General features: G+C 55.7%; 12 protein-coding genes and 1 non-coding gene across 13 annotated transcripts; 6 read left to right on the top strand and 7 right to left on the bottom strand.

Annotated features, from left to right (window-relative positions):
- Positions 1 to 230: 230 nt before the first annotated feature.
- Positions 231 to 1886, bottom strand: DED81 (asparagine--tRNA ligase DED81; the record flags this gene model as incomplete). The annotated part of the gene is made up of 1 exon (NM_210195.2): positions 231 to 1886. The coding sequence occupies one exon, from the start codon at positions 1884 to 1886 to the stop codon at positions 231 to 233; it is 1656 nt and encodes a 551-aa protein (NP_984841.2).
- Positions 1887 to 2108: 222 nt separating this feature from the next.
- On the top strand, positions 2109 to 4121 carry AGOS_AEL021C (proline--tRNA ligase; the record flags this gene model as incomplete). Its single annotated transcript, NM_210194.1, has 1 exon — positions 2109 to 4121. The coding sequence occupies one exon, from the start codon at positions 2109 to 2111 to the stop codon at positions 4119 to 4121; it is 2013 nt and encodes a 670-aa protein (NP_984840.1).
- Positions 4122 to 4240: 119 nt separating this feature from the next.
- HIS2 (histidinol-phosphatase) lies at positions 4241 to 5275 on the bottom strand (the record flags this gene model as incomplete). Its single annotated transcript, NM_210193.2, has 1 exon — positions 4241 to 5275. One exon carries the CDS (start codon positions 5273 to 5275, stop codon positions 4241 to 4243), a length of 1035 nt encoding a protein of 344 aa, NP_984839.2.
- A 651-nt stretch (positions 5276 to 5926) lies between these two features.
- AGOS_AEL023C (AEL023Cp) lies at positions 5927 to 10303 on the top strand (the record flags this gene model as incomplete). The annotated part of the gene is made up of 1 exon (NM_210192.2): positions 5927 to 10303. One exon carries the CDS (start codon positions 5927 to 5929, stop codon positions 10301 to 10303), a length of 4377 nt encoding a protein of 1458 aa, NP_984838.2.
- A 377-nt stretch (positions 10304 to 10680) lies between these two features.
- Positions 10681 to 11481, top strand: ECO1 (Eco1p; the record flags this gene model as incomplete). The annotated part of the gene is made up of 1 exon (NM_210191.2): positions 10681 to 11481. The coding sequence occupies one exon, from the start codon at positions 10681 to 10683 to the stop codon at positions 11479 to 11481; it is 801 nt and encodes a 266-aa protein (NP_984837.2).
- Positions 11482 to 11756: 275 nt separating this feature from the next.
- CDC14 (phosphoprotein phosphatase CDC14) lies at positions 11757 to 13367 on the bottom strand (the record flags this gene model as incomplete). The annotated part of the gene is made up of 1 exon (NM_210190.2): positions 11757 to 13367. One exon carries the CDS (start codon positions 13365 to 13367, stop codon positions 11757 to 11759), a length of 1611 nt encoding a protein of 536 aa, NP_984836.2.
- Positions 13368 to 13630: 263 nt separating this feature from the next.
- On the bottom strand, positions 13631 to 13715 carry AGOS_t0111. Its single transcript is given in 2 exon segments — positions 13631 to 13666; positions 13677 to 13715. It is a non-coding gene; the product is annotated as a tRNA-Tyr (tRNA).
- Positions 13716 to 13836: 121 nt separating this feature from the next.
- Positions 13837 to 14886, top strand: TLG2 (t-SNARE syntaxin TLG2; the record flags this gene model as incomplete). Its single annotated transcript, NM_210189.2, has 1 exon — positions 13837 to 14886. The coding sequence occupies one exon, from the start codon at positions 13837 to 13839 to the stop codon at positions 14884 to 14886; it is 1050 nt and encodes a 349-aa protein (NP_984835.2).
- A 449-nt stretch (positions 14887 to 15335) lies between these two features.
- Positions 15336 to 17363, bottom strand: AGOS_AEL027W (AEL027Wp; the record flags this gene model as incomplete). Its single annotated transcript, NM_210188.2, has 1 exon — positions 15336 to 17363. The coding sequence occupies one exon, from the start codon at positions 17361 to 17363 to the stop codon at positions 15336 to 15338; it is 2028 nt and encodes a 675-aa protein (NP_984834.2).
- A 624-nt stretch (positions 17364 to 17987) lies between these two features.
- On the top strand, positions 17988 to 18686 carry MIC19 (Mic19p; the record flags this gene model as incomplete). Its single annotated transcript, NM_210187.2, has 1 exon — positions 17988 to 18686. One exon carries the CDS (start codon positions 17988 to 17990, stop codon positions 18684 to 18686), a length of 699 nt encoding a protein of 232 aa, NP_984833.2.
- Positions 18687 to 18846: 160 nt separating this feature from the next.
- On the bottom strand, positions 18847 to 20427 carry UBP6 (ubiquitin-specific protease UBP6; the record flags this gene model as incomplete). The annotated part of the gene is made up of 2 exons (NM_210186.2): positions 18847 to 20306; positions 20412 to 20427. 2 exons carry the CDS (start codon positions 20425 to 20427, stop codon positions 18847 to 18849), a joined length of 1476 nt encoding a protein of 491 aa, NP_984832.2.
- A 270-nt stretch (positions 20428 to 20697) lies between these two features.
- TAT2 (aromatic amino acid transmembrane transporter TAT2) lies at positions 20698 to 22446 on the bottom strand (the record flags this gene model as incomplete). The annotated part of the gene is made up of 1 exon (NM_210185.3): positions 20698 to 22446. The coding sequence occupies one exon, from the start codon at positions 22444 to 22446 to the stop codon at positions 20698 to 20700; it is 1749 nt and encodes a 582-aa protein (NP_984831.3).
- A 275-nt stretch (positions 22447 to 22721) lies between these two features.
- On the top strand, positions 22722 to 25715 carry DIS3 (exosome catalytic subunit DIS3; the record flags this gene model as incomplete). Its single annotated transcript, NM_210184.1, has 1 exon — positions 22722 to 25715. One exon carries the CDS (start codon positions 22722 to 22724, stop codon positions 25713 to 25715), a length of 2994 nt encoding a protein of 997 aa, NP_984830.1.
- Between the last annotated feature and the right edge of the window lie 18 nt (positions 25716 to 25733).

Below are 25733 nucleotides of genomic sequence, written 5' to 3'. Positions count from 1 at the left end.
TTGATCATCTCGTTATGCGAGCCATGAGTCAGTGTGCGATTATTATACTCATACACCCTGACATCCCAGTATGACACTTTCTAAAGACACTAGCCAACTGTACCATGTACTATCACGCGTATATAAGTAAAGGTTGCTACTTGAACCTGACATAAGTAAAGGTCTCTCTGTTGAGTCCGATAGGACGTCTATTATGCTACCTATATTCCGTATCTGTTCACTTGTGACCCTCAAGGTTTGCATCTTCCTGTGTAGCGAGGGTACAGCGAGCAGTCACGCACCGTGTATCTGTTGCACAACCATGCCAGGATACGCTCAGTCCCTAGCCCGTAGCCACCGTGAGGGCAGGAGCCATAGCGTCTCTGGTCGCTGAACCAGTAGTACGGCTCTGGGTTGACGCCCTCTCTTTTGAAGCCGGCCATCAGCTCGTCCAACGAGTCGATTCTCATCGAGCCTCCCGTGACCTCACCCACAGTTGGCATGAGCACGTCGAACGATTCTGTGACACGGGGATCGTCAGCGCAGCGCTTCATGTAGAACGACTTCAACTCCAGCGGGAATCTGGTCAGGAAGATAGGCTTGCCGATGGTGTCGGTCATCTTCCGCTCCGCAGCCTCGGCGATGTCGTCGCCGAATTTGAACTCCTCGCCCTCCTCATTTTTGATGCCATGCTCGTTCAACCAGGTGATGGCGTCCTTGTACTCCAAGCGCATGAACGGCATCTGCGGTGGCACGAAGTCTGGGTTCAACTGCTTGACCAGCGGGCCAGCAACTGGGTCTTCGAGCACGTAGCGCACAAGAGAGGTTATGACCCTTTCCGTGTGGCGCAACAGCTGGTCGAAGTCTACGAAGCCCAGCTCGGCCTCTATGTGCGTGTATTCGGACAGGTGCCGCCTGGTGTGCGACTTCTCCGCACGGAAGGACTCCTGAATACAGAACACATCTCCCAGCGCCGGCAGACAGGTCTCCAGGTACAGCTGCGAGGACTGCGTCAAGAACGCCTCCTCCCCGTAGTAGTCGAGCTTGAACAGGGTCGAGCCACCCTCGACCTGGGTCTGCACCATGCATGGCGGGGTGACCTCCAGCAGGCCCTCGTCCTCGTATACGCGCCGGATCGCGCGCAGGAACGCGGCCCGGACTTTCATGACCGCGGACAGCGACTCGCCCCGCAGCATCAAGTGCCGCATGTCCATGAGCAGCGAGGGATCCGCGCCCTCCTGCACACGGTTGCTGAACGAGTCGTCACCCGACGGAGCAAGACTGACAATCTCGTAGTAGTCCACGTCCAGCTCCACGCCGCCCGGCGCCGTCTTGCCCTCGGGCAGCTGCTTGACCGTCCCGTACAACGTCACCGTACTCTCCAGCGTCAGCGTGCTCGTCTGGTACGCGCGCGCGAGGTCCTTGGACAACACGGCCTGCAGGTACCCCGTACCGTCTCTCAGCACCAGAAACACCACCGCCTTGCCCATCCGCAGCCGGTGGATCCACCCCGAGACCTTCACCCGCGTGCCCACCGCCCCGTGAGCCTTGCCCACCTTCAGCCCCACAGCGGGCGGCAACGACGCGTCCTCCTCGATCTTGATGCTCATGAGCTCCAGCTTCTTCGCGGCATCGCGCGCCTCTTGCTCCGCGCGCCGCCGCTGCTGCTCCACCTCCTTCGCCGCGGCCTTGCGCAGGCCCTCCGCGCCCTTGCGTGCCTTCTTTAGCCCTGAAGCGCTGATCTCAACGTATCCCCCGGCCCCTTCATCGCTCTTGTACGTAAACACCTTTGGTTCTTCGCCGTCCTGCTGCGCAAACAGCCCAAATGCCGCAGACTTGAATGGTGCTTCTTCGGTACCGCGCCCGGCCTCGTCAGCGCCCGTCAGCTCGTTGATATAGATCGACATGCCTGCTCTAATCCCCTTATGGACAGCTTGTACTTGACGGTTTGTTGGCAAGTGTAGGTTGCATCATCCCGCAGTAAAAAATTTTCACAGATTTCCCATTCCCAGTTCAGTTCTGTCTGCAACATACGCAGAGGAGTAACTCTAGAATTAAGGCTACTAGGCATCATCTTAGGCCACCAGAGCAGACGTTCGGATCTATCATACAGTTATTCAGTTAGCAGCATGCCTCTTAATGAACAGTTTGCCTTGTTGGCCCTCGATGCAGAGTGTGCCGCCCCAGTGAAGCAGCTGGTGTTCAAGCCGAAGGTAGCAAAATCGGCGATCGCCGTGCCAGTAGTGGTTGTGGCGCTACAGAGCACGACGACCCCAGTTGGTGTCGTAGCGCACGCCAGCGGTAGCAAGGACCCGCGCCTGGCGCGGGACGAGCTGTTCCAGAGTCATTTTGGTGTGGAGACAGCGAAGGCATTTGATTTGTCGCACCTGGAGCAGGCGCAGCACGGGTTCCAGTTGTTGGTGGACCGGGAGCTGGCAGCGCTCGCGGACGAGGCCGCGGTGGGCCTGAGCGGGGTGGCGGTGGAGAAGGGCGCGTTGATGGCGTACTTGCAAAAGCACGGCGCGGTGGAGGTGGACTTTGCGCAGGAGGTGCAGGCGGCGGCGCCCAAGGCGAAGAAGGGCGCGGCGGTTGTGAAGGAGTCGGCTGCGCTGGCGGACGCGAAGCTGATCGGGATCACCGTGGACAAGGCGCTGGACTTCCCGGGCTGGTACCAGCAGGTGCTGGTCAAGGGCGACCTGCTGGACTACTACGACATCTCCGGGTGCTACATTCTGAAGCCGGCGTCGTACTGCATCTGGGAGCGCATCCAGGAGTGGTTCAACGGCAAGATCCGGAGCATGGGCGTGCAGAACGTGTGCTTCCCGATGTTTATCTCGTCCCGGGCGCTGGAGAAGGAGAAGGACCACATCGAGGGCTTTGCGCCGGAGGTTGCGTGGGTGACGAAGGCGGGCTCTTCCGACTTGGAGGAGCCCATTGCGATCCGGCCGACCTCCGAGACCGCGATGTACCCGTTCTTCGCGAAGTGGGTGCAGTCGTACAGAGACCTGCCGCTCAAGTACAACCAGTGGACCTCTGTAGTGAGATGGGAGTTCAAGCATCCGCAGCCGTTCTTGCGGACGCGGGAGTTCCTGTGGCAAGAGGGCCACACCGCGCATTTGACGAAGGAGGAGGCCACCGACGAGGTGATGCAGATCCTGGACCACTATGAGCAGGTGTATGTTGAGTTGCTGGCTGTTCCAGTTGTGAAGGGTACCAAGACGGAAAACGAGAAGTTTGCCGGTGCGGACTTCACGACGTCGGTTGAGGGTTACATTCCGCAGACCGGCCGTGGTATCCAGGGCGCTACCTCGCACCACCTGGGCCAGAACTTCTCCAAGATGTTTAACATTTGTGTCGAGAACCCTCTTGGCCCCCAGCATCCAAAGGTGCATGCCTACCAGAACTCCTGGGGGCTGTCCACGAGGTCTATTGGTGTGATGGTGATGACCCACTCTGACAACAAGGGTCTGGTTATCCCTCCTAGAGTTGCACAGCACCAGGTAGTGATTTTGCCAGTTGGAATTACCGCGAAGACGAAGGAGGATGTTAGATCCAAGATCCACGACTCCGCCAGGGCCATTGAAAACAGATTGCATAAGGCCGGTATCAGAGTCCTCGGGGATTATGCTGACAACTACACCCCGGGCTGGAAGTTTGCCCAGTACGAACTGAAGGGTGTTCCTTTGAGACTGGAATTTGGTCCTAAGGACATGGAGAAGGCGCAGGTCACGGCCGTGCGGAGAAACGACGGCGCGAAGATCAGCGTTCCGCTAGCCGACCTGGAGGAGAGAATACCGCAAATCCTAGACGAAATGCACCAGTTGCTATACCAAAAGGCTAAAAAATCGTTCGACGACCACTTGATCACTGTCACGGAATGGAAGGATTTTGTTCCAACGTTGAACAAGAAGAACATTATTCTATCGCCATGGTGCGGCGTCCCCGAGTGTGAAACCGACATCAAGGCATCTTCCGCGAAGAAGGACGATGGTGACGAATATGAAGTAGACGAAAAAGCCCCAAGTATGGGCGCCAAGTCTCTGTGTGTTCCTTTCGAACAGCCCGTTCTAGCACCGGGCCAGAAGTGTATCAAATGTGATAAACCTGCCGTAAACTACTGTATGTTTGGCCGCTCGTACTAAGCGAACGCCGCGTTACGCTACACATTGGTGATGGATGCATTATCACGCGCCGGCAATATTCGGTGCTGTCGGCTGTCTAGAAACTACCATAATTAATGTTGATGTTGTTATATGCTGCACTACTTCCAGAAGCGGCTCTCTTTTATCTCTTGCAAACTCATGTATTTCGCCTCGAGCGCAGTAGGCCCACTGCTCGCCTCTGCTAGGTAGAACAGTCCTTCCAGTTGTAACACATTTTCTACATATTCGAGCGTACGCACATACTCGGTGCCGACCTGTGACACACTGTGTGCGTCGTCACTCAAAACAAACCTCGCGCCCGCATACCGCTTTACCAAAAGAGCAACATCGCGATGTGGGTATGGATCCGCGAGTCCTTTTCGGAGACCTGCAGAATTAATCTCTACTAAGCCTCCATACGATGCAATATACTCCAGGTTTCTTACCACGCGAGATTGCACATCCTCCCACAGGGAAACGATGCGGGCAGAAACTAAAGCAATGTGCGTCCAATTACCCCCGAGATATGTGTCTGAAACTGCGCCGGTGCCTAATTCGACCCAAAATCTGTCACGCGGCAGATACAGCCGGATCAGATCAAAGTGCCCAACAACTTCTGGTTGCAGCTCGCGCAGCATGTAGTACTGCCAATCAAAATAATCGGCAAGTAGCCGTTTCAAATTGCCACCTGCTTGCTGCAGGGCCGAATCCCACAGCGTCTGACTGAAGTCGATCGGGATCCCATACACATGGTGTACAGACCCCACGCAGAACTGCACGTGACTGCCGAAGTCCTGCAGCAGCCGTTTGGCGTATGCAACGTGCTGCCGGTCACACGCCTCCGCTTCCATACCCACCAGAACTGCCATGCCGTCCACGTGCTGCCGCAACCGTGCCGCATGCTCCACGTAGCGCCCGAACAACTCCGCGAGCCCCCGCAAATCCCTGGCCGCGGCCCCAGACCGCTCCTCCGGGTAGAGATATGCCTCATCTAGGCGGGGCATGTGCTCCGTCAGGCAGTACGTGTGGAAGCCCTGCCGTAGCGCCTCCGCCACCACAGCCTCTAGCGTATCCGCCCCGTGCGCCACATACTCCCCGGAGTGCGAGTGGTGTGAGAACATCCTTAAGTTCCTCTGCGAGGTCCGTCTACACATCTACCCGGGCTGAAGCCCGCACGAATCCTGAAAAATCCTTGCAAAAAGCGCTATTGCGCGCCACGTCAGCAAGAGACATCGAGTGCGTAATATTTGCACACAATATCAGACTATCAAGACTCTCGTTCCGGTATGTGTCCGCCGCCCGCTGGGCGCTGCGTCGCGCCCGAGGTACTCTGCGCCGCAGGTATGAAACTCGGCGGCAACCGGTATGTGCCGTGCGCCGCGCCGTCAAGCGTGCAGGCACCTAATTCTGCACGCTGAGCTACCGTCATATCTCCCGCCGTTTCGTGTTTTCCCAAATAGGCAGCGAAAACATTGGGCCGTGAAACGTAATCCCGAAGTGGCACATCGCCTACTCCATGCAGCACGCGGACATGCCAAGAAGGCATGTGTGTTGTTGGCCTTGACGCCGGTATAGGCTCCTTCAAAGCCCCGATGCGCCTCCTGCCCCAGGATTTCTGACACACCATGCCGGTATACTATATTTGGCAGTTTGAATCGAGGCGCCCGCTGCTACTGTAGGTGATACGCAGACACATTGTGACTTGATGTGGCCGGTAATAACACCACTGGTGGCCTATATAACGACAGACTGCAGCCTCAGTTTCGTCCCTCGAATAGCCAATCCAGCCAGGACACTTCAGAATCATGCAATTCAAGAAGGCCAGTACTGTCGCGCTCAGCGGGTGGCTACTGCCAGCGCTGGCAGCAGCACAGGGGCCAGGTACAGCGAACCACGCCAACCTGGTACCAAGGACTGCCATTGGCGGCGCCGGCGTACAGGTCACTCCTTACGACAACTGCCCACAGTACGATTTCACCTGGAAGGCCAAGAATAGCGGCTACGCACCCTACAAGGTCTCAGTCGAGAAGGTCGAGTGGGAATACGACAATGTGTATACGGTGACCATTCGCGCGAAGGGCACCGACCCCACGCCGCTCAAGTCTCTGTGGTCATTGAAGATAATTGGGGTGGACTCTCCGGACGGGTCTTCGTTCCAGCTGTTCGGCTATAACGAACACACGTTTTTGATCGACAACCCCAGCGACTACCAGGCCACGTTCCGCGTGTACGCGCAGGATGGCGGGGATGGCAAGGTGTGTATGCCAGAGTACAAGATCCAGTACGAATACTGCCAGGGCCACACCGATTGTTCGGACTGGAAGTACGGCACGACTGCGATTGATCTGGAAATGGGCTGCTCCAACGTGGACAACATGAACCACTCACAGAAGGACTCGCCCGCGTACTGCTGGCCGCGCGGCGAGCTGCCCCACACGAAGCCTCCCCACAGCACGGAGCCGGGGACCGAAACCGGGACGACCACGACCGTGCCAGTGACTCCGACTTCTGTTCTGCCCAAGACCAGTGACAGTATGTCCTCCGAGTCTGTGTCCTCTACCACGTCCTGTTCGAAGACAACCAAATCCAAGGTTCCTCCAAGCTCTGCACCAGAGACGCCAACTTCAGTTCTACCAAAGACCAGCGAGAGCATGTCTTCCGAGTCTGTGTCCTCTACCACGTCCTGTTCGAAAACAACCAAATCCAAGGTTCCTCCAAGCTCGGCACCAGAGACGCCAACCTCGGTTGTGCCGAAGACCAGCGAATCTAGCGTGCCTCCAAGCTCTGCACCAGAGACGCCAACCTCAGTTGTGCCAAAGACCAGCGAATCTAGCGTGCCTCCAAGCTCTGCACCAGAGACGCCAACCTCAGTTGTGCCAAAGACCAGCGAATCCAGCGTGCCTCCAAGCTCTGCACCAGAGACGCCAACCTCAGTTGTGCCAAAGACCAGCGAATCTAGCGTGCCTCCAAGCTCTGCACCAGAGACGCCAACCTCAGTTGTGCCAAAGACCAGCGAATCTAGCGTGCCTCCAAGTTCTGCACCAGAGACGCCAACCTCGGTTGTGCCAAAGACAAGCGAATCTAGCGTGCCTCCAAGCTCTGCACCAGAGACGCCAACCTCAGTTGTGCCAAAGACCAGTGAATCTAGCGTGCCTCCAAGCTCTGCACCAGAGACGCCAACCTCGGTTGTGCCAAAGACCAGCGAATCTAGCGTGCCTCCAAGCTCTGCACCAGAGACGCCAACCTCAGTTGTGCCAAAGACCAGTGAATCTAGCGTGCCTCCAAGCTCTGCACCAGAGACGCCAACCTCGGTTGTGCCAAAGACCAGCGAATCTAGCGTGCCTCCAAGCTCTGCACCAGAGACGCCAACCTCGGTTGTGCCAAAGACCAGCGAATCTAGCGTGCCTCCAAGCTCTGCACCAGAGACGCCAACCTCAGTTGTGCCAAAGACCAGCGAATCTAGCGTGCCTCCAAGCTCTGCACCAGAGACGCCAACCTCAGTTGTGCCAAAGACCAGCGAATCCAGCGTGCCTCCAAGCTCTGCACCAGAGACGCCAACGTCTGCTGTATCAAAGACTACAGAAAGTGTTTCAACTCATAGATCGTCCTCTCAGAGCTACACTGCCAGCACCGTGACCACCACTGTCAGCGGCAGTGTTGTCACCTTGTCGACCACTGTTCCATGTGAGCCAACTGGCACCACGTCTGTTCCTCCAAGCTCGGCACCAGAGACGCCAACCTCAGTTGTGCCAAAGACCAGTGAATCTAGCGTGCCTCCAAGCTCTGCACCAGAGACGCCAACCTCGGTTGTGCCAAAGACCAGCGAATCTAGCGTGCCTCCAAGCTCTGCACCAGAGACGCCAACCTCAGTTGTGCCAAAGACCAGTGAATCTAGCGTGCCTCCAAGCTCTGCACCAGAGACGCCAACCTCGGTTGTGCCAAAGACCAGCGAATCTAGCGTGCCTCCAAGCTCTGCACCAGAGACGCCAACCTCAGTTGTGCCAAAGACCAGCGAATCCAGCGTGCCTCCAAGCTCTGCACCAGAGACGCCAACCTCTGCTGTATCAAAGACTACAGAAAGTGTTTCAACTCATAGATCGTCCTCTCAGAGCTACACTGCCAGCACCGTGACCACCACGGTCAGCGGCAGTATCGTCACCTTGAAGACTACCGTCCCATGTGAGCCAACTGGTACCACGTCTGTTCCTCCATCTAGCGAACACAAGCCATCAGGCTCCACTAACAGCTCTATCCCTGTGACGACCGGGACCTCCGTTCTGCCAAAGACCTCAGAAAACGTTTCCTCGACGACCGGATCGTCCGCTGAGAGCTACACTACCCAGACTGTTACCACTACTGTCAGCGGCAGTGTCGTCACCTTGAAGACCACTGTCCCATGTACACCAACCGGCAACACGTCCGTGCCAGTCTCTAGCGCCGCGAAGCCATCTGCTAGCACATCGGTTCCTTCCTCTAGCGGAAAGGTGCCATCAGGATCTGCAGGCAGCTCTATTCCGGCAACTGGTACCTCTGTTCTGCCAAAGACCTCAGAAAACGTTTCCTCGACGACCGGATCGTCCGCTGAGAGCTACACTACCCAGACTGTTACCACTACTGTCAGCGGCAGTGTCGTCACCTTGAAGACCACTGTCCCATGTACACCAACCGGCACCACGTCTGTTCCTCCATCTAGCGAACACAAGCCATCAGGCTCCACTAACAGCTCTATCCCTGTGACGACCGGCACCTCTGTTGTACCAAAGACCACAGAGAACGTTTCTTCGACGACCGGATCGTCCGCTGAGAGCTACACTACCCAGACTGTTACCACTACTGTCAGCGGCAGTGTCGTCACCTTGAAGACCACTGTCCCATGTACACCAACCGGCAACACGTCCGTGCCAGTCTCTAGCGCCGCGAAGCCATCTGCTAGCACATCGGTTCCTTCCTCTAGCGGAAAGGTGCCATCAGGATCTGCAGGCAGCTCTATTCCGGCAACTGGTACCTCTGTTCTGCCAAAGACCTCAGAAAACGTTTCCTCGACGACCGGATCGTCCGCTGAGAGCTACACTACCCAGACTGTTACCACTACTGTCAGCGGCAGTGTCGTCACCTTGAAGACCACTGTTCCATGTGCGCCAACCGGCACCACGTCTGTTCCTCCATCTAGCGAACACAAGCCAACCGGCACCACGTCCGTCCCAGTCTCTAGCGGCCAGAAGCCATCCGGCACCACGTCCGTCCCAGTCTCTAGCGGCCAGAAGCCATCCGGCTCCGCTGTATCTTCTACTCCTGTTGGTAGTGCCCCACCTAAACCTAGTGGGGCTTCGGAATCTATCATCGTGATAACTTCCGATGATATCACCACCACGTACACCTCGGTTATTGAACAGGTGGTTACCATCACCAACTGCGATAACGGAGAGTGCGAAACAGTGACAACCTTTGCTCCAGCTACAGAACCTACTCCTGTGTCTGCGTCTGCGTCTGCGTCTGCTTCTACAGCCCCAGTTACCACAAGCCCTGTACATGAAACCGGCTCTTCTGTTCCGGCTTCCAAGGCGGTGCCATCTGTTCCAGTTACTCACGCTTTTGTGCACAACACTGGCTCTTCCGTTTCGGCTCCACCTAATGCCACTCCTACACCCGTTCCCGCAGCGGAGGACGACACCACGACCATCATCGTTCAAGATATTGTGGTGACTGTTACATACAACGAGGCGTACGCTGAAAGCACAACCACCCACATGGTTAATGGTACTACCAGCGTGGCCACCCATACCACGAAGGTGAAAGAGCTACCTCCTGTTGTGACAGGTACTGGTACCAACTCTAACGGTTTAACGACTGTCACTGCAACCTTAGGGAACAAGACCACTAAGACCGTCTGCCCAGAAGGCGGCTGTCAGTTGTCCACACCAACCACTGTCCCGCCTGCTACTGAGACTCCAGTCGGTGGGCAACCAACAGGTAACAAGCCAGGTGCTCAATGTCCAGAGGGCAACTGCCACACTTCCGCTCCACCACACCCATCCGTCACTTCTTCATCCGGTTATCCATCGCGGGTCTCTTCCTCAGCGACTGCTCCTTCGTCTTCCATCTCGGTCTTTGATGGCGCCGGTGTCAAGAAGCATCCTTCATTGTTGGCTTTGGCCATTCCATTTTTCTACCTATTGGGTTAAACCCCGGATACCTAATATAAAATAGGGACTATAAAATGGCAGCAGTAATTGACTACTTTCTGCTCTTTTCTGTGTTATGACATGTAGATTTACACTACTGTCGTAGCTTCCTTGTATTTCTATCAAATAAACATAAATAATCGTATAACTTTTATTTCCAAGGCATTTTAGTTCATGAATGGGCTTTCCTTAGAATCATAACTGCAACAGTTCTTTGGACCATCGTGCCTATTCGGTGCGTGTCAGACGTTCAGTTCTCAGTTGTACTGTTCGGCCATAGATAAAAAACTACTGTGAAGAGGTTTCGCCTTCGGTAAGATCGTCTCACTCAGAATATCAAAAGTAATAGTGATGACCTCGCGCTCGTTTCGGCGAAGATGGCGGGAGTAAAGAAGAATAGATCACCCAGGAAACCTACGAAACTACTTCAGTCCAGGCTAAAGTTTGCGCATAGTTCTGCCACGCTTAAGAAATGCACAGAGTGTCAGATGTCATACATCATCGATTCCCCTGCAGACTGCGCGGAGCATAAGAAGTACCATGATCTGCACTTGTACGGTAAAAAGTGGCTTGCATCGTGGGGGACAGCCATACAAGACACTTGTAGCAGCCAGTACATCACTCCGCCCTCGACCTCTGGGGGGAACGCCAGCGGTAACGGGGCGAAAGCGGACCGAGAGGATTACATCGTATACATCACTCCTGGCAAGACTGCGGAGGTGAAAGCGATGATGGAGATCATGTACATAGTTAATAATGAGCTCACAGCTCCGCACGATGAGAATGACTTTTGGTCTGAGGAAGGAACAAGCAGCATGGGGAGAGCCTTTGTCTATATTAAAGATGGTAGGGCAGTAGGCGCGATCACGGTCGAATACTTGAAGGAGGATGACAGCCGTGGCCGATGGATGCGTGTCAGTACGCGAGAGCTTGTGCCGGAAGTTGTGCCTAGAGTTCGGTTAGGGATCTCTCGTATTTGGGTCTGTAGGAAGCAGAGGGGGCAGGGCATCGCAACCAGACTACTCGAATGTGTACGTAAATATGCCATTCTGGGCAATGAAGTGGCGCGCTGGGAAATGGCCTGGTCGCAGCCGAGTGAGAGTGGTGGGAAGTTAGCCACACGCTATAACAGCGTGAGGCATAAAAGTGGTGAATTACTGATACCGTGCTATATATAACAAATGCTTAAGATATGCTTTCTGTGGTACGTAATATGAAGGTTGGGGAAACTGAGCGAACGGTTTCAACGATAAGGATAGAAAGAGCACATATTTTACAGTTTATAGGTTTAAGGTCTGGATTATTGTGCATGTTCTTTTCATCGCTACTCGCATCGAAGATACAGTCGGCTCCTTGGATGCAACAGAAATGCATCTCTTAAGGGTGACAGTCTAAGGTACGGTACAATTCGGTTGAAGAAGAGACATAATGATTCTTACGAGTTCTTAAAACCTCAGCGCTTCGCTGTGCCGGAAACCTTCCTCACTCCTGCTCCACTAGCCGATCTTTTATCAGTAGTAGCCAAACCCGAAGATGCTAAACGTCTATTTTTAGGGAGTATCTGCCGCAAGGCAAACTCATCGTCCATAGAAGTGTTTGTAGTTTGTTTTTTGGTCATGGAAGATAACGGTGATTTTGTGGTGGCATTGCTACTGTCGATCAGCATGGAGTCTTCCTCGTTATCGCTATTGTTGCTATGATGGACTCTCGAAGTGTTTTCATCAACCTTTCTTGGCGGTTTTCCATTGCTGGAAACTGGCTTAGTCTTATTATTTATATCTTCAATGGTGTTCGAACCATCCTGCCCTTTCCGGGGCTGTCCTGGAGACTCCTGTGGGACAGCATTTGTATGCGAAAATTCATTATTCCGGCTAGCCAAGGTTTTATTTGGGGGCGTGACAGTGTTTTCATCGACAGTGTAGTCCCCCTCATGATCTGCTTTGGATTTCCGAAGAGCCTTCTTCTGCAGTTTGTATTCTTCCAATGTTACTAGCGGGTAGAGTCCACAGATTAAATCACTGGGTTCTATACTTAACTTCATCGTGTATTTCCATTCGCGAAACGTGTTCTGGTTCAAGTATATCCAATGCTGTTGCGGTCCTACTACCATACCCGGACGTATGAACCGGAGAAAACCAATGCACTCATTCGCAGTAAAACCATAAGTGTAAATAAGATGCGCGCCAATTAAACAGCCAGTGCGGCCCAAGCCCGCTTTGCAATGCACTGCGATTTTGCCGCCCTGATTGATGATAGTTTCCGCCGCGCCCACAAAGTTCTTGACAATAGATAGGTCAGGACATGTGCCGTCCTCGAATATCATGTCAAGATGCTTGATTCCGACGTCCTCAAAGTGCTGGGCACGGTATAAATGCGAATTGAGGCGAACCACCAACTGCACGTTATTGTCCTTGAAGAACTCCAACACGCGCTTGAACGGCTGGTTCAAGCGCGTGCGGCCCGACACGTACGGCCGCCGCATGTCCTCCTCCGGCGATGCAAACGCAATGAAGTCCGGCGTGAGCACATTGAAGTCGCCGTTCTCGACGCGCTCGTACTTCTCGTACACCTCGAGCCGGAATGTGTTCAAGTCCACGAGCCCTGTCTCCTTCGCGCGCCAAATCCCGTACACGACGTCCTGGATCGTGATCTCAAAGTCCGCGTTCGAGTAGCCGGCATCCCGGAACGGCATGAACGGCGGGTCCACCTGCGCAAGCGGCTGGAGCACCTGGTGCGGCGTCCACCCCTGTACGAGCACCATGTAGCAGCAGAGGAGGCACGCCGTGTTCGCGCGCTGTCGCGTCGACGTGGACGAGTAGAACACCACCGCCTTCCCGTGGTTCTCCGGGTCGTTCAAGATCTCGTGGAAGATCACCGCAAATCGATACAAGTGCCCTATGTGCATGGGCCCGAAGTCTAGGTGAAACCGGTTGTAGAACAACGTGTCTTCAACCGTGAAGAACACCACCTCCTCCGAGTCCTGTGGCGCATAGTCGTATGCCCCCAGGTACACACGCCCTTTTAGGAACTCTATTGTATTATCCAAGTACACGCGTTTCCCCATACCGGCGTCTCCTGCTCTCCCGAATTCGCTCTCCAAAAAATTTTCTGCAGCTCTTGACTTGAACCTCCTACCAATGTTTGAGTGGCTTCAACACCTGCTCTGTCTGTTCCAACTCTTGCCACTGCTCCCTGTTTGTGCGCGGATACGTTGGTTCCTGGGAAACTCTTTTTGTTGCCGCATCAAACCACTCTTGTTCAGTGCGAGCGTAGCGCCTAAAAGTTTACCAGTAATTAGCACAAAGGCTGGCGGCTCGAGAAAAAAAATCTCCCGGGGGTGAGTCGAACACCCGATCTCCAGATTACAAATCCGTTACAGTCTGGCGCCTTAAACCAACTTGGCTACCGGGAGGACTGTTGCCAAAACGAGGGAAGCGTAGGGCTATGAGGGGCACGTGGGCGTGGGCACGTGACCGGGGGATGCGGATTTGGCTGCGGCACGCTGGCAGGTAGCTTTAGGCGCAGGGACACCAATGTATCGCGACCGCACCAATCTGTTCCTGTCGTACCATCGGACGTTTCCGCATCAGCGGCACTGGCGCTCGCAGCAGGGGCCGGGCGCGGGCGGTGAGCCTGGGGACGTGGAGGCGGTGGGCGAGATAGGGGCGGCGGAGGAGGCGCACCCGATGCTGGAGATGGCGCAGAAGCAGGCGGCGCAACTGCCGCCGGGGTTCTTCGAGGAAGTGCAGCGGATCGACGCGGAGCTGGCGGGCAACGACGTGCACATGGTGGCGCTGGCGAAGCTGTACCGCAAGAACGCGCTGCCGGGATTCGTGGATAAGACGGCGGACGAGCGGGAGATCGAGGCACTGTCCTTCAAGACGATTGCGGGGTTGCAGCGGTGCTACGAGGCGATCAAGCGGCTCCAGGCGGGGCGTGAAGCGCAGCGGTTCCAGGGGCGGGCGCTTGGGCGCGGCGAACTGGCGATCCTGGAGAACTGCTGCCGGGCGTACGCGGCGAAGATCCAGGCGGCGAGCCACCGGTTCCGGGTGATGCAGAACAACTACCTGAAGTTCCTGAACAACGACGACTTCAAGCCGCTGCCCGCGGCGACCAACGACCAGGAGACGCTGCAGCTGCTGGAGGAGGAGGGTGAGCGGGAGGCACAGCAGGAGCTGGACTCATATTCGCAGCAGACGCTGCAGAAGCAGCGACAGAAGCAGCGCGAGACGCAGTACCTCGAGGACCGGGACGCGGAAATCACGCAGCTGGCGAAGGGCGTGCTGGAGGTCAGCACGATTTTCCGCGAGATGCAGACGCTGATCCTCGACCAGGGGACCGTGGTGGACCGGATAGACTACAACCTGGAAAACACGAACATAGACCTCAAGCAGGCGCAGCGGGAGCTGGACCAGGCCGTGGGCTACCAGAAACGCACGCAGAAGTGCAAGGTGATCATGCTGCTGTCCCTTTTGGTGGTGTTCTTTTTTTTTGTTGTCCTGTTGAAGCCTCGCAGCAGCGGCACGCCCGACAAGGGAGCAGGCGCCAGACCAGAGGACCGCCCAGCCGAGGACCGCAATTGATAGCAAATTCATGTAGGTGTAGAGCGTTTATAAAGTCTGGAGATTGGTTACATATGTGGAGCGGCCTCTACGAAGGCAGCATACGGGGATTGTAGATTGTCCTGCTGTCCCATAGTAGGCAGAGAATTAAAGTATAACAACACAGAACAACACAAGACATTGGGCTAAGAAACTGCACTGCTTGCAGTGGTCGGAGAGAGCCGGTTGTGGGGGAATATCGAAATGAATAGATGGAAAATGTTAAAGTAATACACGCCATAGTTAATTGGCAGGCCCTAAGCGGATAACCAAGTCAATCGGCCAAAGATGGTTTATATTTTGCTAAAAGTCCAGATTTCAATATGCAGATGTCCATTAAGGAACCGGCGTAGAGTTTTGTGAGTGGCACTCCTCTAGGGAACCCTCTAACGCGCATAAAGTTGGCAACGGGAGAGGTCACGGGGGCAGGCCTATCTGCCGCCGTAGGGGCTATCTCTGCTTAACGAGGCGGCCACCATTCCTTTCGACTTCTGCATCCGCTTCTTGTATGCTGGTTTATACAAAGTGGCAGGGGCTGTGGTAGATCCTGCACTCTGCTGCACTCTTTGACCGGGCCCACCGAACCTGGCGGCCTTATTGGAAGCCGCCCCACCTATCATAAAGTCAGGGTTATTCTGGAGGAGCATATCTGAAGTGTCTGGCGCGCGCGGCTGACTGGTTGACGGAGCGGAATAGTACCCCGAAGCCTGGTAGCCCTGCGGTTGCGGCGTGTAGCCCTGCGACACATACTGCTGGTGTGCTCCCTGCCGGCTCATGCCCAGACTATTACTTGTCTGGTAAGCATCTGGTGGTGGAGGACCAGCATATGGCTGGTCCGGATAGATTGCCTGATTATGCGGCAACGGAGCAGAGAAAGTCTGTGGGTAAGGTGCTTGCTTGCCAGCAATGGTGTAGTAATTTGGGTTGATACCTCTCTGAGATACCGAAGTAAAGTCCGAGTCGTCATCCTTGATACCATCGTCTTCCTCTATCGGCGGTCTTTCTTCGGGGTCGACCGTATTTTGCCTCACAAACTCCTCATCATCAAAGTCTTGTTGGTTTGGATAATCCAAGTTTCTAGATTGTCGCGGATATGGTTGCTGTTTTACTGGTTCCCCGGCCGATGAGGGATAGGCGGGCGATTGTGCCGGCCGCGCTGTGATCCTTCCTGAAGAGAGCTGAGTAACCTCGTAGTTGGAAGAAGAGGCCGTTGGAAGACCCTCCGCATAGGGGCCCCGCACTCCACTTGCAGACGGATCGGCGTTGCGAGCCGTGGTAGAAGTGGCATACGGGAGTTTGTTTTTGGCGTGGTCGCCCGTACTGCCCGCAGGAATACCGTTCTTGGAAGCGTCATTTATCGCAGAGTAAGGTTGCTGAACGCCCTCCATCCCCGCGGGGTAGTAGGAGGGATCGCCGGTAGGCCCCATTCCTGAGCGCGCGTCATGGCGCTCCCTGTCGTAGTTCGCAGTCCGATCTTTCGTGCTGCCGGTGGAGGGGTAGGGCGGGATCGGAGGGCCAGACGGCCGGTTATACCCTTGCGCGGAAAAGCCTCCGGTCATTGGGTAGGGCGCCAAGGTCGGCTGCTCCCATTTGCCGGATTCCTCTCCATTCCCCCCCGCAGACGTGGTCTGCGGCTCCGTGGCCACATAGCTGTTTCTGTTCTGAGGCGTGGAGCGCAAGTACGGCTGAGGAGGCGGTGCCTGCTGGGACCCGTAGATATCGGTATAGTCGGTTTTGGTCGAGTCAGTCACGTCGCCCGTGGTGACGGGCGCTACCTTGTAGTAGCCCGGCTGCTTCACGTCGGAGTCAATAGCCGTCTTGTGCAACTCGTTCATGTTGAAGCTGTTGGCGTAGTCATCCTCGCGCTTCATCAGCTTCTGCGACGAGAGCGCGCCGTGCAGGGACTCGTCATCGCTGTCCTGGCACACCTGCGAGTGCGCCAGGAACGTCAACGGCACACAGAAGAGGTGGATCACCGCCGCAGCTAGCAACACGTACGCGCACCACGTGAGGTGCGGCCAGAACAGAAGCCACACCACTATGCACAACAACGCCGAGCTGAAAAACGCGAGGATCGTCCAGAGCAGGTTGCTCACGAAAATCCCGGCGTGCCGGTGCACGCCGGAGAACTGCGACACGAAGTTCGAGACCACCGCCAGCAGCGTGAGCCCCGCGGCCACAGGTGCTACCACGAGGATCCGCCCGAGCACCCGCCGCATGTCCTGTCCCATCGCCCACTGCGTCCCGCTGAACACCCGCTCCGGCCCGTAGCTCGCGGACACCGGCGAACAGCCCCGGTCCTGTATGCAGTACCCGAACACGCCGTACTGCACCCCGTCCGCGTCCGCCAACCCAAGGTCCGACACCACTGGCGCCGTGATGCAGCTCACCACAAGAAACGCAAGCGCCGCCGTCTGTGCCAACCATATCAGCCCCGAGAGCCCAAACCTGAATCCCATCTTGTCTCGTATCGCTGCCCGCGCTCTGCCTGGTGTGTATTCTGCCACAGCCCTCGATTAGACACTGTCCACTCCACAAACACTGTTGAGAGTCCCGAATAACTCTGCCAACACAATGCTCTTCTGGCTAGTTATTAACCTCCGACGAGCGAAACTATTTTTTTATTCTGCACGCTCTGAAAGGTTCATCAACGACGCCTCTGCAGCGTACACCTTATGCAACATATGTACTTTAGTGTACGCCGAGCCTGCGCATGAAGAAGGAAAGATAAGACAAGCTCACAAAAAAAGAAACCTTTACGTCGAGCACGCCCGCGACGAATAGGCGGCCGTCGAACCACCAGCTGCCAAAAGGCCAGCTACGCAGCTGGCAGGTGGCTTCTGCCTACTTGGGTACACTGGCCCGCAGAGTTTCGTGCGTCTGGAATGTGCTGGGCACGTGACCGGGTCCGCGGACCCGGCGGCAGCCAGCCAGCCAGCGCCACAGGCACCGACCAGCGGGGAGACTCGCAGCGCGGGGCAGGACAGGGCCAGCCACGTGACTGGCGGCAGCACCGCCAGCGGGGAGACTCGCGGCCGCCCAGCGCCGGCCAGGGCCGGTGTGTCACGTGACACGCGCGAGACATGCGCGCGGGCTGCAGGCGCGCTGAGCGGCAGGCGGGGCGCGCTGGGCAGTATGCGGGACGCGCTGGTCAGCGGGCAGGGCGCGCTGGCTCGGCGGCGATCGGGCGGCGGGCTGCGCTTACCCAATCAGCGCAAGGTGCCGGGTTTTCAGGCCAAAAAATTTCCCCTATGGCTGGGCGCGGGATAGTTGAAAGAGGGTTGAGACTACTACACGGGACGCCTCGCAGCACAGCGCAGCATAGTGGGATGGGGTTCTTTTCGCGGCAGCCTACGGAGACCAAGGTGTTCACACCCTCGAGCCCGGTCAATATCTCGCCCGGGCTGCTCAGCCAGCTGGTGAGCACCAAGGAGACAGACTTTACAAGACAGCAACTGAACGACAAGTTCCTGGAGGAGAAGGTTGCGCAGCGGTACGCGCAGCGCGAGGAGGAGACGCTGAAAAAATTCGAGGTGAAGCTGAACAGCGCGTTGCTGAAGGACAGCGCGGCGGACGAGCAGGAGCTGTCGTCCTCGGCGGTCCAACAGAAGGTGGCCTCGCTGACCGAGCGGCTGGCGCAGCTGGAGACGCGGACGAAGCCGAAGGCAAACAAGGAGGTGGCAGACGCGCGCGGCCAGGTGGCGCGGTGCCTTGCCGCGAACGAGGGGCGGCCGCTGAACTGCTACGAGGAGATCCAGCAGTTCAAAAAGGTGGCGCTGTGAGCAGCGCGGCACCAGCACGGAAGTTACAGGGGTTGCGCGCAGATATATAGACACGCTATATAGGATGTATAGATGTAGAGCGAGCTCAGTAATTATCTAAAGACTTGTCAGTGCGGTGGCCGCGGGCCGCCGGCGCGGGCGGTACGTCATTTCCGACGGCTCACAAGCCAAAGCCTTTGTAGATGAGGATCAGCGCGCTATCGCTTTCGCCGCCGCCGGCCAGGGACTCTATTTTCTCTTTTTCGATGGCAGTGACCTTGTCATCGTTAAACTTATACCACTTGTCGTCGTCGAATTCGTCTCTCATGAAGGCCTGGTAGTGGCCTGACTCGGAGTTGGCGCCCTGGTGGGTGATCACGCCGATCAGGTCGTAGACGCAGGAGGGGTTCTCGCCGCGGCCCAGGTCCGCCGGCGTCTTCGCTGCGAACGCCCGGGCCCACTTCTCGCGCGTGCTTTCCTCCAGCGAGCGCGCGATCTCTGCTGCCTCAGCGGGGGTCGAGCCACCCTCGGCGGGGGCCGGGTTGAACTTCGACCGCTTGCGTTCGCGGATCGACTCTGCCCTTTCCTTGTCGACCTCGCGGAACGCCTCGCGCACCTGGATCTTCGTTTGGGCGTACTCCGGTGTCAAGAGGTCTGCCACATCCAACTGGAAGGGGAACTGCACCTTGCGCAGGATTTTGGACTTCTTGCCGGTCGACTTCTTCCAGAAGAACCTCACGTACTGCACCGTGAGGTACTCGGGTAGCTTCGTGATCTTCTTCTCCACGCTGTACGTGGAGGACGCGCCCGTGACGTCGGAGCGCTTCTCGATTGTCTCCTTCAGGGACTCCTTGATCCCCGCCTTCATGAAGTTGGTGGCGCCCGTGATGTGGCACCGCAGCTTCAGGTCGTCCTCGGTCTTCTCGGTCACGTCGCCTTCGTTCATTGTATCTTTGATGGTGGTCTTAAAACCAATTTTGAATCTGTCGATGAGCTCCTCGCCAAAGACCGTCTGCATGGTATGGAACAGCTGTGTGAACAGCTCCTCGGCGTCCTGCTGCTTGTAGAACCCGCCTTGCCTGTCCATCTCCGAGAACTGCGGAAACACCCGGCGCAGTATCTCCAGTAGCAACATCGGGGTGATGGCCTCGCCCTTCTTGTCGCGCAGCTTTCTGAAAGTCGCCTGGATCTCCCGTATCAACTGGACGTGATACAGGTCCATGCCCTCGGCCGTCGCCTTCTTGTCGTCAAATGCAAGTATCTGCTCGCGGAGCGGGACGATCCCGTATAGGCCCTGCAGCGTGGCGTTCATGTAGCATGTGTTGCCCATGTTGACGATGCCCATCGGCACCCTGCTCAGCTGCCCGCTCTGCGCGTCCGCGCCCAGATCCTCGATGAACTTCTCCGCGGTCCTCGGCTTCACAACCATGTCCTTGTCTGGCGTCCCGAGCAGCAGCACGCTGGAGCCCGGCTTCACCACATCTGCAACGGCCGTCTCGTCGCCCAGGCCCCCCTTCACCATGTATTTCTGCCGATCTGCAGGGATCTGCACCAGCTCCTCCACCGCCTTGCGCAGGTCTGCTCCGGTCGACCCCGCTGGCAGCTTGATCGGAAGTACTTTACCCGCATGCTTGATGCTAACTTTACGTCAACAAAAACCGTTAGTCACTGAGTCGTCGCACCGTGCGTCAGCCATTTTGCAAAAAAACCGACCGCGCCTGATCTCCAAATCCATGCATAACATACATTCAAAATCACCCATTATCACTGCTGGATGATAAATAACCAAAAAGCCTCGCAGGTGTTTGTATTTGCTTTAAACCTCGCACTAACTATCGTATCCTTTTATAGCGAAGGGTGGCAAAACTAGAGCATCGAACATCATCATCAACGACTATCTGGCAGCTGGCGACGGGCTTCTCGCAAGCGGAAGATGGTATTTGATTAATAGATGGAAAGTATTATATATCTGCGTGGTGCCGAGACACCTATATACATGCATATTAGTTTTATTTTGGCCGGAAAGGACACACTAGCACCAGTAATGGTAGTATCTAATGTACCAGCGCTGCTCGCTGATGTACTTTTTCCGAGCAGCGACCTCGTGCTTCACCACCTCGATGTCTATGTTCTTTCTGCCACTTTCTAGGTCAATTTCTGCGAGCGGCAGGATCTTCCACCACTGGCCGGTCGTAGAGCGGTAGTAGATCTTGTGGGCGACAAACATGAACAGCAGGATCAGGGCGCAGAGGTAGTTCTGGAAGAAGGCCTCCGTGCGCCCGCGTGGGTCTTTCCAGCCCTCGATAGGCCATAAGGAGACGTAGAACTGCGCAACCAGGACGACAACGTTCATGACACCGGAGTATACGGAGCCCCACATGCCGACGGCGCTCACAAACTCCAGCTCGTCGAGAGACTTTCCCTGGGCCTTCATGGCAAGACGGAAGCGGATGTGAGAAACGTTAATGCTGAGCCAGACGACAGCGGTGGCCAGCCCGGCCACGGCCATGAGCCAAGTGAAAACGGTGCCCGTAGAGCTGGACTTCACCAGGAAGGCCAAAAGACCGAAAAGCGAGTTGGTCAGGATGCCTGTCAGAGGCCTGCCGGCGCGATCAACGTAGCCGAATATGCGGGGCAGCAGGCCCTGGTGTGCCATGGAGCACAGCGTCCTACTGGACGCAAAGATGCACGAATTCCCGACGCTGAGGATGCTGACCAGGATCACACCATTGATTATGTGCGGCAGCACGCGGATGTTGTGCATCTTGATTGCAATCACAAAAGGCGAGTTGTTGACGTTGGAGCCCCCCAGCAGCTGGTCGTTCGTGTACGGCACGAGGAAGCCCACCAGGGTCAGCGAAACCAGGAAGAAGAAGATGATGCGCCAGAATATCTGTTTGATAGCGTGCGGAATCTCCTTTGGATCGGTCTCGCCGGATGCGAGACATGTCATCTCAGAGCCACCCAGCGAGTAGGACGCTGTCACCATCACGGCAGCCACGCCCTTGAAGCCGTTCGCCAGGGCGCCCGGGTCGTGCCAGTACCGCGCGCCGATGAACTCGTGCGTCGGGCCGCCGCCCAGGATCAGCACCAGGCACAGGATGATGAACCCACATATGGTCACAATCTTGATCACCGAGAACACAAACTCCGCCTCGCCGAACCCGCGCACGCCGAACAGGTTAATCGAGATGATCAGCGTGTAGAAGACCGCTACCCACACCACCGGGTCCACCGACGTCGTCCAGAACTCCATCGTGATGGCACTGGCAATGATCTCCAGCGGCAGCACGAAGAACCACTGCAGCACGTAAATGGAGGACACCACGAAGCTCACGCTCGGGTCCAGAAACCGTGTCGAGTAGTTGGCAAAGGCCCCCACAACCGGAAACCGCACCGTGACCTCTCCCAGCCCGTGTATCGTCCCCACCATCTGCGTCCCCGCCAGCGTCCACCCAATCAGCACGGCAAGCGGCCCGCCCGTTGCCAGTGCTTTACCCGACCCAATGAACAGCCCGGTCCCAATCGAGCCCCCGATCGCAATCATGATCAAGTGCCGCGACTTAAGCGTCCGCTTCAGATTATCCGGGTCGAACGACCCATCCACGGGCGGTTTGAACGAGTCGATGCATCTGCGCACTAAACCTCGCTTATTTGTCTTGCTCTCTTCCAACAGTCGAGATTCCTCGAGCACACTGCTCCGTTTTTTTAACACTCGCTGCACAGCTGAGGTATCCGACAGTTCACTGGCCGCCTTTTCGACGTCCTTTTGATGTGTCATCTTGCCTCGTACGTCCGTGTCCAGCATTGTAACTCTCAAACGGTCCTCTACTAATATAGTCTCTAATTTTTCTTCAAGGTTTGTCTGGGTTTTTTCGAGGCTCGAGGTGCTCGAGCCTCGAGGCCGTGCCTGCGAAGATAGGCCTGCCGCAGTCGAGGGATAGCGAGCGACAGACGAGAAAGATACGTTCGAGCACCTGATTTGCCTCTCGTAAGTCCCGGGAAAGCATCGCATCGTGGCATACGGAAGTAAATTTTGTAGCGAAGAGAGCGGAAATGAGAGATGAGGTGCAGAACTATAGGCATTCAACCGTAAAAGCACAGGGACAGAGCATGACGACAGGTAGAAAGCGCCTATCTGAGGGACTGAGTGTGACGCAGAAGGTGTTTGTGCGCTCGCGCAACGGCGGCGCGACCAAGGTGGTGCGGGAGCACTATCTGCGCAACGACATTCCGTGTCTGTCGCAGGCATGCACGGCGTGCCCTGCAGTGGTGGCTCCTGACGCGCAGAACGAGCTGCCGCGGTTTGTGCTCTCTACAGAGCCGAGCGGCGGGCGGTACGTGGTGGTAGACACGAACATTGTGCTGCAGGCGATCGACCTGCTGGAAAACCAGAAGTGCTTCACGGACGTGGTGGTGCCGCAGGTGGTGTTGGAGGAGGTGCGGAACCAGTCGTACCCGGTTTATATGCGGCTTCGGACGCTGTGCCGCGACAGTGACGAGACGAAGCGGTTTGCAGTGTTCCACAACGAGTTTTGCGAAAGCACATACGTCGCGCGGGCGGCGGATGAGAGCGTCAACGATCGTAACGACCGGGCAATTCGGCGCACCGTTGAGTGGTACAGCGAGCACCTGCGCGAGCGGGGCATTGTGGCGGTCCTTGTGACCAACGACCGCGAGAATCTGGCACGTGCGGTGGGCGCGGGCCTGGAGGCGCAGTCACTCACGGAGTATGTGGAGTCGCTGCCCAATGCGGACGAGATTAGGGACGCAGTGCCCAACCTGGAGCCGCCTGCTGTGGGTCGTGACGATATGGCCAGGGCGGGCTTTACGTACCCCGAGTACTACGCGACGGGCCGGCTCATGGGTGGGCTCAAAAACGGCTCTCTGTACCAGGGTGTGGTCCAGATATCGGAATACAACTTTCTGGAGGGCACAGTCTCGATACCGAACTTCAGCAAGCCTGTTCTAGTCCGCGGACTCAAGAACCTCAACAGGGCGTTCAATGGGGACCAAGTTGTGCTTGAACTGCTGCCGCAGTCCGAGTGGAAGGCGCCTTCCATGGTGACCATGGACTCCGAGCACTTTGATGTGAACGACAACCCAGACAGCGATGAGGAGAACCATGAGGTGACTGTCATCTCCGACAAGCAGCGGCGTTTGTTGGCGCAAGATGCTATCAACGCGCAGAAGACGACAAAGGTGCAACCCACGGCCAGGGTGGTGGCAATCACAAGGCGTTCATGGAGACAGTATGTTGGCCAGATTGCTACCAATACGTTAGATCTACAAGACTCTAGCACGCAAAATGTTTTTGTCATTCTCATGGACAAATGCCTACCGAAGATCAGAATACGCACTCGGCGTGCAAAGGAGTTGTTGAATAAGCGGATTGTTGTCGCTATAGATAGCTGGCCAGCGACTTACAAATACCCACTTGGTCACTTTGTGCGTGAGCTTGGGGAAGTCGAGTCTGTCGAGGCCGAGACCGAAGCACTACTGCTAGAACACGACGTTGAATATAGACCATTCTCAAAGAAGGTGCTGGAGTGTCTACCTGCAGAGGGCCATGATTGGAGGGCACCTGCTGATTTGAGTGATCCGGAAGCCATCTCCAAAGACCCGCTGCTGCCGAAGCGCAGAGATTTGCGGGACAAGTTAATTTGTTCTATCGATCCCCCAGGATGTGTGGATATAGATGATGCGCTACATGCTAAACGTCTTCCAAATGGAAACTGGGAGGTCGGTGTCCACATTGCCGATGTTACGCATTTTGTCAAGCCGGGAACTGCGTTGGATACCGAAGGTGCTTCTAGAGCAACGTCTGTCTACCTGGTCAACAAACGTATTGATATGCTTCCTATGCTTTTGGGTACGGACTTGTGCTCTCTAAAGCCCTATGTTGACAGATTTGCGTTTTCTGTCCTTTGGGAGCTCGACGCGGATGCCAATATCGTCAACGTAGACTTCACAAAGTCGGTCATTAGATCCAGAGAAGCGTTCTCCTATGAAGCCGCGCAGCTACGTATTGACGATGTTAATCAGAATGATGAACTAACTAATGGGATGCGTGCATTGCTAGAACTGTCCAAAAAGTTGAAGCAGAAGAGATTGGATGCAGGTGCGTTGAACCTAGCGTCTCCTGAGGTCAAGGTCCATATGGACAACGAAACATCGGATCCAAATGAGGTGGAGATTAAAAAGCTGCTTGCTACGAATTCGCTGGTTGAAGAGTTCATGTTACTTGCTAATATCTCCGTAGCAAGAAAGATCAACGATGCTTTCCCTCAAACTGCTATGTTAAGAAGACACGCGGCTCCTCCTTCTACAAATTTCGAAGCGCTAAATGAAATGCTACAAGTTAGAAAGAAGATGGCTATATCTCTTGAATCTTCCAAGGCACTAGCGGACTCCTTGGATCGTTGCATAGATCCAGAAGACCCGTACTTCAACACCTTGGTCCGCATTATGTCCACTAGGTGCATGATGGCTGCGCAGTATTTCTATTCTGGTGCATTCTCTTACTCTGATTTCCATCATTATGGTCTTGCGGTGGACATTTATACGCATTTTACATCGCCAATCAGACGGTACTGTGATGTTGTTGTTCATAGACAGTTAGCAGGGGCGATTGGATATGAACCATTGGACTTGACGCACAGGGATAAACAAAAGATGGAAATGATTTGCAAGAATATCAATAGAAGGCATAGAAATGCACAGTTTGCTGGTCGTGCAAGCATTGAATACTACGTTGGGCAGGTAATGAGGAACAACCATTCTGTCGAGACTGGTTATGTTATCAAAGTATTCAACAACGGTGTCGCAGTGTTGGTCCCCAAGTTTGGAGTCGAAGGAATGATTTTGCTGGAAAACCTGACGGATGACTTTTCCAGTGCCGAGTTCGTGGAGGAAGAATACACACTCAACTTCAAAGACAAGACAGGCAAGACCAGAACCGTTCATGTGTTTGATAAGGTGGAGGTAGAAGTCAAGTCGGTCCTTGACCCTGTAACTAGTAAACGTAAGGCGCAGTTGCTGCTAAAGTGAGTCAACCAATCACCATGG

The sequence above is a fragment of the Eremothecium gossypii genome, chromosome V (genome assembly GCF_000091025.4).
Source record: "Eremothecium gossypii ATCC 10895 chromosome V, complete sequence".
In the NCBI taxonomy this organism is placed as follows: domain Eukaryota; kingdom Fungi; phylum Ascomycota; class Saccharomycetes; order Saccharomycetales; family Saccharomycetaceae; genus Eremothecium; species Eremothecium gossypii.
The sequence above is the reverse complement of the archived record's forward strand: the minus strand, read 5'-3'. Positions and strand labels throughout refer to the sequence as shown.